Raw genomic sequence first — 13,539 nt, forward strand, 5'->3', positions numbered from 1 at the left:
TTATTCTAATGCCATCGAAACCTCAATGATTCTTCTCTAGAGTCCCAAAAATTATTTCATGGAATTTTCCTCAGGTTTAGGGCTACTAGTTGTGAAGACAGCAACTTCCCGTTAGTTTACCCATCGCCGGGGCACCGACTCATTTAAATTTGTTGTATTTCATTTCTAAAATTTTTTCTAAATTTTTTCTTACCATTATTTGGGTTATTTATGACTCATCACTCTAGTTTACATATAGTTCCAGACATTTCGACTGTCCAGACCGGCATTAATCACCGGAACAGTCGAATACATGGACTATCTAAAATGAGGGTATTACATTATCTTTCAGATAATAAACCCAAAACACTAAACACTTATTAAAACCCTAACAGTAGCATACAAATAGTCGAAAACCTATTATTTTTGCATTAAATCCATGCAGGTCAACATAGCAATATACATATTTAATATTCTATATAGTGAACCCCAATTCACAAATGATATTATTAAGTCACAGAAACCAAAATGTTCTCCTTTCAAATTAATAAATCAAATACTTTTTTGGTATTTTTGCAAAAGTTTCCTCCAATCACCTCGTTTGTATTTCATTTTGCATGAAAAGTTTAGGGTCACCTTTGTTTTTCACCTTTTCTCTCTGTTGTGTGGACCACCTTGCACAACCTTCCAAAGTTTGCCAATGTCTCCCTCAAGCTTCCTCTGACATGGCTCTAATTAATGTAGATGTTTTGGTGTATCAACCAACGAAGATTCCTTCAGTGATGGGCTCAGTCGAGAATCACACTTTATGTCGCACCCTTCACCTCTCTCTCATTCTCTCCTTATTCACAAAAGTCATAGAGAATTAGGTTTTTTTTTTTTTTTTTTTTTTAATAGTTAGGGATTTGATTGTTCAACAATTTGTTTTGTTTAATTACTATACTTAACTCATGTTAGCTAACTTAATTAAGTCTAATTAATAAAAATGCTAGGTCAATCTATTTATCTAGAATTAGTCCCATCTGGTAGGTTTGTCCCATGTGATAAATGGGTCCTACAATTCTATAATAAAAAAATCTAAGTGGAGTGCCACGTAGGACTAGCTACACTCCCTCTAGATCCAATTTAAAATGTGAATAAAAATTTTAAAAATTTTGAAAATTTCATCAATTATAACAAGAATGAAATGATTGAATAAAATTATTAGAATGTTATTAGATTTGATTTTTTCAATCAATATACTTTTAAAAAATATATACATATATTTTTTTTATTATATAAACGTTCTTGCAAACTTTTTTAAATTTAATTTTTTTTAATAGAATTAATTCTATCATAAAAAGATTTTTGAGAGAATGTAATACCAGACATCCTTTACTGACACCTGGCACATTAAGATAATGAAAAGACTCACAAGTTGAATAATTTGAAAATGACGACTCTATAAACATGAGCGTGATTAATGAACACGCAAACAATCCACCTGATATGTTTTACTGTTTTTCACTGACGGTTAAATCTGTTTATTTCTACAAAGTTACTCTTCACCGACCACCTAATTAATTAATCTGTATTAATTAATAAATAAATAAACAATGTTTCGTTAGGATTATTATCAAATTAGGTAAATTTAATTAAAATAAATTTTTTTAAAAAAAAACCCCCCGAGTGCATGTGATGTGATTTGACTTATTTCTGGCCAAATCCATAATTTGTATATTAATTTCATTTTCATCCCCGCAACAAACGGTGGGCCCGACTAGGCCTTCTTCTAGGAGTCAAAAATCCCCGCAACCAAACACCATTTATTTTCTCTTTTCTTTCTATTTCTTTCTCATTTCTCTTCATATTAAAATTCATCATTTCTTCATCACCATCCAACAATATCATGACCTGAATTAGGTACTGATTTCTATCTCTATCTCTATCTGATATTTGTTAGAAGATTTTTCTTTTGGTTTCTGTGTGTATAATGTTTGAATTTGGGATTGATAGATCCGGATCGAGGAGGGAGTAAATAGAAGGGAATAGCCACATACAGACAGAGAGAAAGTGAAGATGAGTGAGAGCCAGAGGTTCCAGCTGGGGACTCTGGGTGCTCTGAGTTTATCAGTTGTATCGTCGGTTTCGATTGTGATATGCAACAAGGCTCTCATTAGTACTCTCGGTTTCACTTTTGGTGAGTAATTTCATTACGAGATGCGTTTGATATTTGTGCTCTTTATTTCTTCTTCTACTTCTTCTTCTTCTTATTAAAAAAAATTATTTCGAGCTCGGAGTAGATTTATTATTAGATCAGTCAATTGTGATGCAGGTGTGGGTTTAAGATCAATTGATATACTGTGTAATTTTGTTTTTGCTTAATTCTTCTTAGATCTAATGTGAATGTTGCACTAATAATTACATATGGTAGAATACTGCTGTTATTTCTTTGTAATTTTTTTCCAATTTCATTTCCTGCATTGATTCTTTAAAAACGCTTGTTTATTGCCCAAATATGGAAGCTGCTAGTGGTACATGTCTCATTTTATGCAAAAGAAAAGCAACTTAGCCTTTTTTTCATGATTTTCAAAGCCTATCACATGCTAATTTGTTAAGCGGATGTAATTTCAAAAAAAAAAAGTATATATATTAGATTCCAAAACTATGGCTTATGAGTGGACATCTAATATTCCTTTTCTCTTGTACTATCATGGATGTTGCATGCAATTTCCGGCGGAACTTGGTGGCAGTCGTAGGAAATGGGTTAATGCTCTGAATGCATATGTTTTCTTATCATAGAAGAAGGAAGCTAGCAGCTTCTTATTTTTCCGTCCATATGTTTGATTTGAATAAAAATCTTTGATAATTTATGCTTAGCATGTAGTTTTTAATTTGACCTATCATTTATTCTAACTGATATTATGGGTGTTATGGGGGGAACAACAGCCACAACATTAACAAGCTGGCATCTTCTGGTCACATTTTGTTCTCTTCATGTGGCTTTATGGATGAAATTGTTTGAACACAAGCCTTTTGATGCAAGAGCTGTAATGGGATTTGGCATATTAAATGGGATATCCATTGGGCTTTTGAATCTTAGCTTGGGTTTCAACTCTGTTGGTTTCTATCAGGTAAGTTTCATCTTTTGGCCACAAACATGATGCTGAATTTTGTTTCTCAACTAGCATACTGCCATTATCAATTAATTATTATGTACTTTGTTTTAATTTTTCTATGATAACTGCATTATGATAGAGAAGAATTGAGAAGGATGTCCTGTTTGTCTCTCAGTAAACATGTTACTTGTGTTTAGTGAAACTGCAAAAGAAAAATGAGGTTGGTTGGATCTTAAATTCTGTTTGATCATAATGTATTAATGGATATAAAATAAAGAGTCTCAGTTTAACATTTGCAATTTCTTTAAATATTGGTACTGAGTAAAACCATGCTTTCTGGAAGTCTTCAGGTTGACATCAAAGTTCATCCAACCCCTGCTCGACCCCCCACAACAACCCCCCCTTCTTCCCCCTTCTCCTCTTGATCTTTTTTTTTTTTTTTAAGAAAATGCTTGCACTTGTGTTGCTGAATAATCCAACATCATGATATTTTGTTTTAAAATTTTTAGTATCTCATTCTGAGCTTTATTTCTGATCTTGTTTTAAGATGACAAAATTGGCAATCATCCCATGTACGGTTCTTTTGGAGACACTTTTCTTCAGGAAGAGATTCAGGTCCGTCTTAATTGTGCTTCTGTGATCTGTGTGTCGTTTACATCCACAGCTATTTGGAGTGGACTTTATTTTTGTATTGAGGTTTAAAATGGTTGTTAATACTTAACTGGAAAAAGAAAACAAATAAGAAAAGAACCAGATTACTTGAAGGCATGTGCAGCTGATAAGGAACCTTTAGTTAATTTGTCCCACTATTTTGTTCCCTAGAAAGTGGAAACATCTCGAAAATTTGCTGTCTCTGACTTACTTAGATGACATCATTTAATGATTCTTTATGTGATAGTTTTATTAGAAACAGTCTCTCAGTTGAAAAGTGCTATTTTTATCATATATTTATAATATTTTTTTTCATAGTTTATTGCATAATTTTATTTAACCCATTTTTCTTGGGCATGCTTTTGATCTCTGTTTGCTCATCTCTTCAATTTGGAACGAATGTTAATCCTGTAACCTTTTCATGTCTCAGTTAGAGACCTACTTAATACTTTCATACATGCATCATATTCATTTTATCAAAGTTTTATAGAACTTTTGACTGTAAAATGTGTTCCAGTTAATCCAAATCTGATGCTTTTTAGGTCATAGAATCTACCATGCCATACAGTAGTTTTGTTGGCCAATTGGGGAGAAAAAAAAAGATATTCAATTTTCATTTAGCTGTTGTCAAAGTTGTTTTTCTAGTTATATTTATTTGCTTATACTTGCACTATTGCAGCCGGAATATCCAGCTTTCACTGGCGATCCTTCTTGTGGGTGTTGGAATTGCAACTGTGACTGATCTTCAACTCAATGTCCTTGGTTCTGTCTTGTCTGTACTTGCAGTTATTACAACTTGTATTGCTCAGATTGTATCCTTGGTGAAGGCACCTTTTGTTACTTGCTATTTTATTTCTTGTTTCTATGCATTTTTACATGTCAGTTTCTGTCAAAAACAAAGCAAAAAAAAAAAAGTACAGTTCTCTCATGCATATTACAGTTTTTTTGTTTATTTACTTTTTCTTTCTCTTTCTTCTGCTTCTTTTGAAGTTGTAAATCTTAACCAGTTTATTTCAGATGACCAATACTATCCAGAAGAAGTTCAAAGTCTCTTCCACCCAACTTTTATATCAGTCTTGCCCCTATCAAGCATTAACTTTGTTCATTATTGGTCCATTTCTAGATGGCCTACTGACTAATCAAAATGTTTTTGCTTTCAAGTACACCCCTCAAGTTCTGGTAAGAATTCAAGATTCCTGGACTTCACCCCGCCACACCCCTGTTCTCTCTCTCTCTCTCTCTCTCTCTCTCTCTCTCTCTTTCTCTTTCTATCATTTCTTTTCTAATATTTCTGCAATATGCATTATTTGGTGGCAGTTCTTCATAGTTCTGTCCTGCCTGATATCCGTCTCTGTGAACTTCAGTACTTTTCTGGTAATTGGGAAAACATCCCCCGTCACCTATCAGGTCCTAGGGCATCTGAAAACATGCCTAGTTTTGGCCTTTGGTTATGTTCTACTTCGCGATCCTTTTAGCTGGCGCAACATTTTAGGGATCCTTATTGCAGTAATTGGGATGGTATTGTATTCTTACTATTGCACCACGGAGAATCAGCAGAAGGCCAGTGAAGCATCAGCAAAATTGCCTGAGGTAATTCACGTGTTGCGTATACATGGTTTTTCATCTTTATCACTATATTTCACATTCTTTCTTCAAACATTTCATGCTTTCATTTTTCTTGGTTTTAGGTTAAGGAAAGTGAATCTGATCCTCTGGTTGGTGTAGAAACTGGAGCCGATGTAGTCCCAAAAGCTCCCGTGTGGAATTCAAACAAGGATCTTCATGCATAAACCTCAAATTTTATAAATTCATTCACCCTAGATCAATATTAGTAGGTGAAACTTTTTCAGCGATGAAGATGTTGCTGGCAAGGGTCTTCATATATCGCAGTTGGCGTATTCTGAGATCATTTCCTCTATTATATTAGACTGAGTTGAAGGAAATTGTCCTTTTATATAGCATTTTTGGTTTTTAGTTTTGCATGAATCAGAAATGGCAATGGGATGATACCGGAATTTGACTTGTTAAATGTATACTTTTGTTCCCCAATACTAGAAAAAAAGAATTCCATTAATGTTCTTTCTGTTTGTATTCCTGCCAATCTGTGAAGAATGAAGGCTTCTTGCCCTTGACTACATTCTGTTTTGATGTCTCTCATAAATGCGCAGTACATTGATTTTAATTTTCTTTCTAATCTTGTTGTCTTTATTATCAAATGAATCTGTTAATCAAGGAAGTGAGGCTGAAAGCATCTTTTTCACATTTAGAGGAAGAGGATGCTTGTCTTAGTTTATAAGCTGATGAAGCTCTAAAAATAAGTTAATCTATTTATTTATAATAATTTTTGGGTTTTAAGTTGAGTTAATAAGCTAGTTTGATTAAATATTTTCCTATATTATGATCATTTAATTTTTATAATTTCATCATAAATTTTTTTTAATAGTAATTTTAGTAATTTTAATAATAAATGTGTTTATAAATTATTTTTCATAAAATACATTGACTTCTTATTAGTCAATTATAAACATTCTAACTAAGTACATAACTATTTAAAATTTTAAATGCTTATGAAATCAAGTTAATAGATTTTAATAAGTTAAGCTGCTCTCTTAAATTTTACCTTGCCCCATCTTTAATTGCATCTTGTTTGACATTTAAACTTCACAAAGTGCAAGTAATTAACCCTTGTAATCAGTGAATGTGCAAATGTGATTTACGTGCGTTTTGACTTTTCATTACACCATTATAAATTTTAGTAGTTTAATAGTTATATTTTTATAAGTTTAGAAGTTTAATATTTACACTTTTATAAAATTCAAGTATTAAAATATAATAGTATGTAACTAAATGTGACGACGTCAAGTGACTTTTCATGTAAAATTTAAGAGTTTAAGAGTTAGAATGCTTTTGCACAAGGTTTTATAAATATAAGCAATTAAGCATTATATGGATGAGTTGGATTCTATTTATTGCTTGAAGTTTCTTGTTATTTTCTCCAGTTTGTGGATGATTAAGTTGTAATTTTGATGTGCAAAATGTTGGAGCTTGCAGGCATTTAGGTGGTGCAATCCCCCAATGCATGACCATGATGGTATGCAATTTTGGGATTGTTGAACAGAGTAAGGGAATTTGAAGCTGAAAGTAAAAAAGCAAGATTCAAGGAAGAGATGGTGGCTGGTTCCCTGTTACTGTGGTTGCCATGATGGTAAATCTGTTATAGTCTTTTAGTGGAAGGAAGAAAGCTATAGAAGAAATTTGATGTTGTGGATATGTTTAGATGTTTAAGAATGGTAATGTGCATATGATGTGTTCAAGGTTGAGAATGCAAGCCCTATTATTAGGTTTCCTTTTGTTATTTTTAATTTAGCTAGACAAAATGTACTGCCATTATAATTTCTCATATAAATTAATATGAAATGGAATTGAGTTATCAATTTTTTGCATATCAGTTTTGTGAATTTTATGTATTTGGCATGTGTATTCATTTGAATTTATATTTATCACTAATAAACACTAAAGTGAATTAATAATATATACAATGAATTGCAAGCTTGCTTAATTAACAATTAAGACATATTATTGCAAAATACCATGTCCTATTTATGAAAAATTATACCATGAAATGTACAACGATTTCACTCTAATAATTGATTGTAATAGATCTCATATAGGTCCTATCATGATGAACAGTTATATTAAAGTTATTGTATATATATATATCGATTTTACCAAAAAAAATTTTCCTATTTAGGCATCTTGTTTATTATGCCCCACTTTATTGTAAATTTTGCTATTTCAATTTTTTTTTTCTCAATAGGTAGTATTTCATTGCAGATAAGGTCTTTGCCCAATACATATTAAAGGATCCGCTAAAATCCAACATTACAACAAAAAGACTAGAAACCTAGTTTAAGAACATTACAAAAATTTTATAAGCACAATAAAAAACACAGCCTGAGTTGCTGTGCCAACTTTTGAATATTTCCCATATTTCTTGGTTCATCTTTGTCCTTCTATATTTCTTTAGTCTGCCTAATATTTGCTTGATTTCAGGAGGCTTTATTGGGGATAATATGACTTAGGCCTAATTTCATACCCTTTACAGGTTGAATATTATGGCTACAAATCAGACTTCAGATATGTTTCCTTTCAATACTACTTGCTGATATAGTCCTTTTGGTTGAAGTTTCTGATGGAACATTGCATATGTAGTGTATACGCAAAGGATTCCTCTCAATTAATTTGCATATTGAACATTGCATACAATTGCTAGTTGCAGATTAATTTGGGTTATCCATATATGGTCGCTGCACATAAAGAATTAATATCGAATGAGATTCAGGACAATTCGCAAGTTTTTATGCTATTACAGATCAAAATATTAATTTATTTAGAAAAATTAATTTTAATTAGTTTAAATTTTTATATTAGAATTTAAATTGATAGGGTCAATTCAAATAGGTTAGTTATATCTGGATCAATTCGTTGAGTTATCTATCAATTGAACTCTTGAATCTCCAAATCATTTATATTTAAATGCTTTTAAATTTTATAAAAATTAAATTGTCTTACAAGTTCTTTTAAATAAAATGTGTCTAGATCAAATTAATGGATCACATGCATTAAAGAAAAAAAAAAAACTTAACTATTTCATTCTCTGAGAAATTTTAAAGTGAACTTCTTATTCTACGTGAGCATGTGACATGTGACGTGAAATGACAAACAAATCATAGATTGATACATACATAAATGTAGTTCTTAATTTTTTAAAAAACAAAATAATTGTTTACCAACAGAGTTGGTATGATTGGTAAAAGGTTCTATATTTCTTAAATAAAATCATATTCAATCTATTGTGAATGGAAGAAATCTCCATTAAGAGCGCTTTACCTTATAATAAACATTTCCGGTGCGAGTAAAATTAAATTTAACTCAGTGGGTTAGAGAAGATAGATACCTATGATTTACTAAAAAAAAAATAATTGTTTAGTAATTATAAATTTTTAAAACCCATTCCTCATACTTATTTATTTATTATTGATTTGTCATTTTATATAAGATTATCTACATGGAATCAATGCTGTGTTATATAATTATTCCTTATTAAGTGCTTCCAACTTATCATTCAACCCAACTTCAAATGTTAACCAAGCATAGGCTCATAATTATTTCTTATTCTCTTCTTGATTTAATAGTCAAATTCTGCCTAATATGCCTTGCACAAATTTTGCTTGTAACATACGCTTTAGCATTTGACTACTTGTGCTTATAGAATACCTCCTCATTTCTTCATATTTAAGTGTTGAAACCTAATATTTGCTTTATTTCTTCAAAATTTGGCATGCTTCTAAGAGGAGGAATGAGCCTCAAAAGTTAGAATCTTTGGTTTTAATGATAGGTCTTCCTATTTATCAAGTTTGATGAAAGCTCTTCTCACTCATTAATCAAGGTTTACTCGTTAATCAAGGTTTAAAACTATAAGATAATACTTTAAAATTATTTATCTTGAATATATTAATCCATGTAGAGGAGCAAGTCTTTTATAATATGTTTGGATAAAAATGTAAGTGAAGGTATAAAACTCCCAAACTCACTAATTTGATGGGTTAAAAAAGTGAGGTGCTCTAAAAGCCTTACTTCCTTTATAAACCTTCCTCTCAAACAAATTCACTGCTTTAAAAACCTATACCTTACCTCTAACAAAAACATTCACCAAAATATAGTGTTAAAACCGTTTGAAAAAGAGACTTAATTTTAATGCATAAAAATTTATTCAAGAATACCTCTAACCATAAGTATATATACAAAAAATCAATGAACCAATAATTTAGACTCTAAAATTTCATCTTGAATTGCAGTCTGTAAAAATTTTTGTCGTAGCATATAGAGATATGCAACACATACTTTCTTTGATTGAGATGGGTACCCTAAGAAGATTTGGCAATTTCAAGGCTAATAAAATACTTAGCATAATCTAAATCTTTTATTGTCAACTGCTAATGTTCTATCTTAATTTTACAAACGTAATTTCAATTAATTTATTTTTTTTCTTTATCATTCTTTTAATTGATATTTAATGATGCAAAATTTTATTGTGCCTAATCATTTTTTTCCCTAATTTTGTTGGTCTTCTATAATAATTTAAATTTTGAAAGTACTTTTGAGGTTAGTAAAGCACTAATTTATTTCCATTTTTCTAAAATGTTAAGTTGAATCATAAATTATTTCCGTCAACAATCTTATAGAAAATGTGAGTTTTAGCTTCTGTTTGTTTTACATAAAATATTTTTTTATAAATATTTTTTATATTTTTTAATATTTGAAAATTTTAGAAAATAAATTAATAAAAAATATTTTTCTAATTAAAGAAAATAAGTCATTTTTTGGACTTTAATAATATTTTTAAAATATAAAAATACTTACATATATATAACTAAACATATATTATTAATTTAATATTACAACTAAATTATAAAAAATATTTTTATGGAAAACAACTTATTAAAAAATAATTTTTATGAAAAATATTTTTTTATATATAAATTATTTTTCACATAACAGTCGCTTGAAAGCTCTTAGAGGCTCTAAACAAAAAGTAATTTTTGTGTATTTTTTTAGCTTCTTTTAACCTCTCAATTTTTATATATATATAATATAAACTAGAAAGGTATTTCCAAGAGAATGCCTGTGATATTTTTCTTTAAGAATTTTATTTAAGAGCTTGCCACGTGTTACATTTTATTAATAAATTTCTTTTATATTAATTATTATTTAATTATTTTTTTAATAATTATTATTATTATTATTATTATTTATGATGCTATTTTAATATTTATGATTTAAATTATTTTTTTTAATTCGATTTTTAAAAATTATGACATTTTATAATTAAATATAATATTTAAAAATTATTTTTATTATTTTTTTATAAATTTATTTATGTAAAAATATATTTATCACATGTCATCCTCAATAATAATAATAATAATAATAATAATAATAATAATAATAAAAGATCATTGATGGTCATTAATTTAAAAAAATTGGCTTTTAATTTTTGATCTCACAATCAATTATCATATAATTTAATTAATTTTAAATTATTTTATATTTTTAATAAATATTTTTTATTATATTGTTACATTTTCTATTATTTTTATTATAAAATTTTTGTCAAAAAATTTTAAAGATAAAAAGTGTAGTCTACATAAAAAGTATAAAAATAAAATATAGAGATTTAACTTATTTATAATTAATATGTATTATTTTTTATGTTGATAATTTAATATTTTTTTTTATTTTAGTTTCCTAATTATTATCATTATTACTAACTTATAGCCATTGAATTGAATTAAAACAGACAAATAAATGGAAAATATTTCACTGTTATAAAAATTGAATTTAAAAGCTTTTGCTATTATTTTTCAATTAAATAATATTTAATTATAAAATTAAATTTTTATTTAAATAGTTTTCATTTATTTATCTATATATTATGTCATATCAGACATTTGATACACATTAACCACTCTTCTCTCACTAAGCATTTTTATTTCACCTAAGTGCTTTCAAAATTTTTTGTATTTGCTCTTTGTTTTTATTATTTCTTTCAAAACATTATTAATTATCATTTTCAAAATTTATTTATTTAAATATATTTAATTAATATTTATTTAACTACTAATTTTTTTTTTATAAATTCCTTATTTAATACTTCTTAAACTTTTTAAATTTTTATTTCTTTATAATTATATAGCGAATGCAATTATAACTAATATTTTAATTATCTATATTTTATTAACATTAATTTTTAACAGATTATTTTCAAATTTTAATTAAATATCTAAATTTTTTTCTATAAATTATCTCTCAATTATATTTTTATACAGAAGTAGAATTTCAAAGATACATTACAAATATAATTATATCGAAAATTTAGTTATAAGTAAAGATGATTAAAAAAAGTAAAGTTACAACTCAAAATTATGAGATCTTTCTTTTAAAAAATAGTATGTATTTTTAACATTTATCATATTAATAGAAAATGATGATATTTTAATTTTATAAAATATATTTATTTTGTATTATAAATTTATATGAAATGATAACCATTTTTGTGAAAGAATTATTTATAAAAAATTTATCAGATTAATAAAAAAAAATTTATACTTTATAAAAATTTGACATATAGTATTTTTAAAAAACAATATAATAAAATGTTATTTTTAATTAATAATAATGTTATATATTTTCATTATTTTTAAAACTAAATAATTCAATTCATTATTAGTAATTTAATATATTTTTTATTATATTAATAGTAAAAATATTATATTTATATATTTTTAAAATAAAATTATTTTCTCATTAATCTACTATATTTGCTGTAATCTAAAAAAAAAAATATCGACTTGTGTAAATTATGAGATAAAATATAAAAATTTCATAAAATTTAAATTATTTTTTGAATAAAGTGTAATAACCTGTATTTTAAAAATAGATATTTTATATTTTTATATATGGTATTTAAATATTATTTTAATATTATCCAACTAATTTATAATTTTGTTAAAATTTTCATTTATATATTTTTAATGTTATTTTTAAATATATTTTATAAATTATTTAATAGTCCAATTTTAATTGAAATGATTAATTTTAAATATTAATATTAAATCAATTAACAAAATATATTATTACGTTATTGTTAACCTTGGTTCCAAGATTTAATTTAATTGTTATTAATGTGATTATTATTATTATTATTATTATTATTATTATTATTATTATTATTATTATTATTATTATTATTATTATTATTATTATTATTTAAGTATATCTATATTTGTATTTTGGGGACCCAATTGAAAAGGATTTTAGACCCATTTGAACATACCCAAAAAGTTCAAGGATTGAAAGTGTAATTAATAGTTAAAAAAAAGTCCAAAAATTTTAATCTGCAAAGAGACCACCCCCCAAACCTCTCTCTCTTTCTCCTGCATCTCTCCCTCTCCCTCTCTGTTCGTTGCACCTTCGGCCAAACCAGTAGTGGGCGACGACCGGCAAAGCTCCGGCGGACCTCTAGCGGGCCTCAGCTGCATTGGCGACCCTCCATGGACGACGAACAACGGTGGATAGCGTGATTTTCTGGTGAAGCACGCAAGGAGGAAGGCAAACGGTCTTTCTCCATTTTTCGGAGATTTTGACGGTAGATCGGACCCAAACCACTAGAGTTTAACTTCTCTTCCTCTGGGCCACCAGATCCGACTAACCCTACCCCTTATCATCTCTAGAATTTGGCGAATCTATGAGAGAGAATTCGAAACTTCTGGGGCTAATTTCAACCAATTTGACCGTTGGATTAGCAATCTGATCGTTGGATCAGCTATCCAAGACCATTGATGAACTCAGCGCATCGAGACTTTTGAGATGAGATTGGCCTAACTCTGATCGGACATTATTTGAAAAATGTGATCATCGGATGATCTAGATCCCTTGGTGAGATTTTTAACTTTTTTTTTATGCCTAAAAATTAAATATAATTATATGATAATTGTTAATAATTTTTGGGCCTCGTTTAGGTGCAATCAGATCAGTGATAGCTCATCGACACTTGGAATCGAGTTTCTGGCCTGGTCTGGGTGTCCAGCTGGCTATCCTAAAAAAGGAGTCATGTTTATAGCCGTTCCTAGTGTTTTCAGATTTCCGGATGAGTTTTAGGTATTAGAATTTACAAAGGTAGTCCCTAACTCAAATTGTGTAGTTTTTTCTTTATTTAAGCTAGCTGATAAAATCTATAAAATATTCATAG

The 13,539-nt window shown here is 28.1% G+C and overlaps 1 protein-coding gene across 1 annotated transcript; it reads left to right on the forward strand.

The window, feature by feature from the left end:
- Positions 1-1,723: 1,723 nt before the first annotated feature.
- On the forward strand, positions 1,724-5,807 carry LOC131171453 (UDP-xylose transporter 3-like). The gene is made up of 8 exons (XM_058131578.1): positions 1,724-1,881; positions 1,975-2,158; positions 2,908-3,092; positions 3,625-3,692; positions 4,408-4,540; positions 4,746-4,907; positions 5,046-5,318; positions 5,417-5,807. Exons 2-8 carry the CDS (start codon positions 2,038-2,040, stop codon positions 5,516-5,518), a joined length of 1,044 nt encoding a protein of 347 aa, XP_057987561.1. The 5' UTR covers positions 1,724-1,881; positions 1,975-2,037; the 3' UTR covers positions 5,519-5,807.
- Positions 5,808-13,539: the final 7,732 nt, after the last annotated feature.

The sequence above is a fragment of the Hevea brasiliensis genome, chromosome 12 (genome assembly GCF_030052815.1).
Source record: "Hevea brasiliensis isolate MT/VB/25A 57/8 chromosome 12, ASM3005281v1, whole genome shotgun sequence".
Classification (NCBI taxonomy): domain Eukaryota; kingdom Viridiplantae; phylum Streptophyta; class Magnoliopsida; order Malpighiales; family Euphorbiaceae; genus Hevea; species Hevea brasiliensis.

Excerpts from the sequence above, each read along its gene's own strand:
- LOC131171453 (XM_058131578.1), top strand. The coding sequence starts at position 2,038 with ATGAGTGAGAGCCAGAGGTTCCAGCTGGGGACTCTGGGTGCTCTGAGT. Across the intron at positions 3,693-4,407 it reads TTCTTCAGGAAGAGATTCAG|CCGGAATATCCAGCTTTCAC; the intron begins GTCCGTCTTAAT and ends GCACTATTGCAG. Across the intron at positions 5,319-5,416 it reads CATCAGCAAAATTGCCTGAG|GTTAAGGAAAGTGAATCTGA; the intron begins GTAATTCACGTG and ends TCTTGGTTTTAG.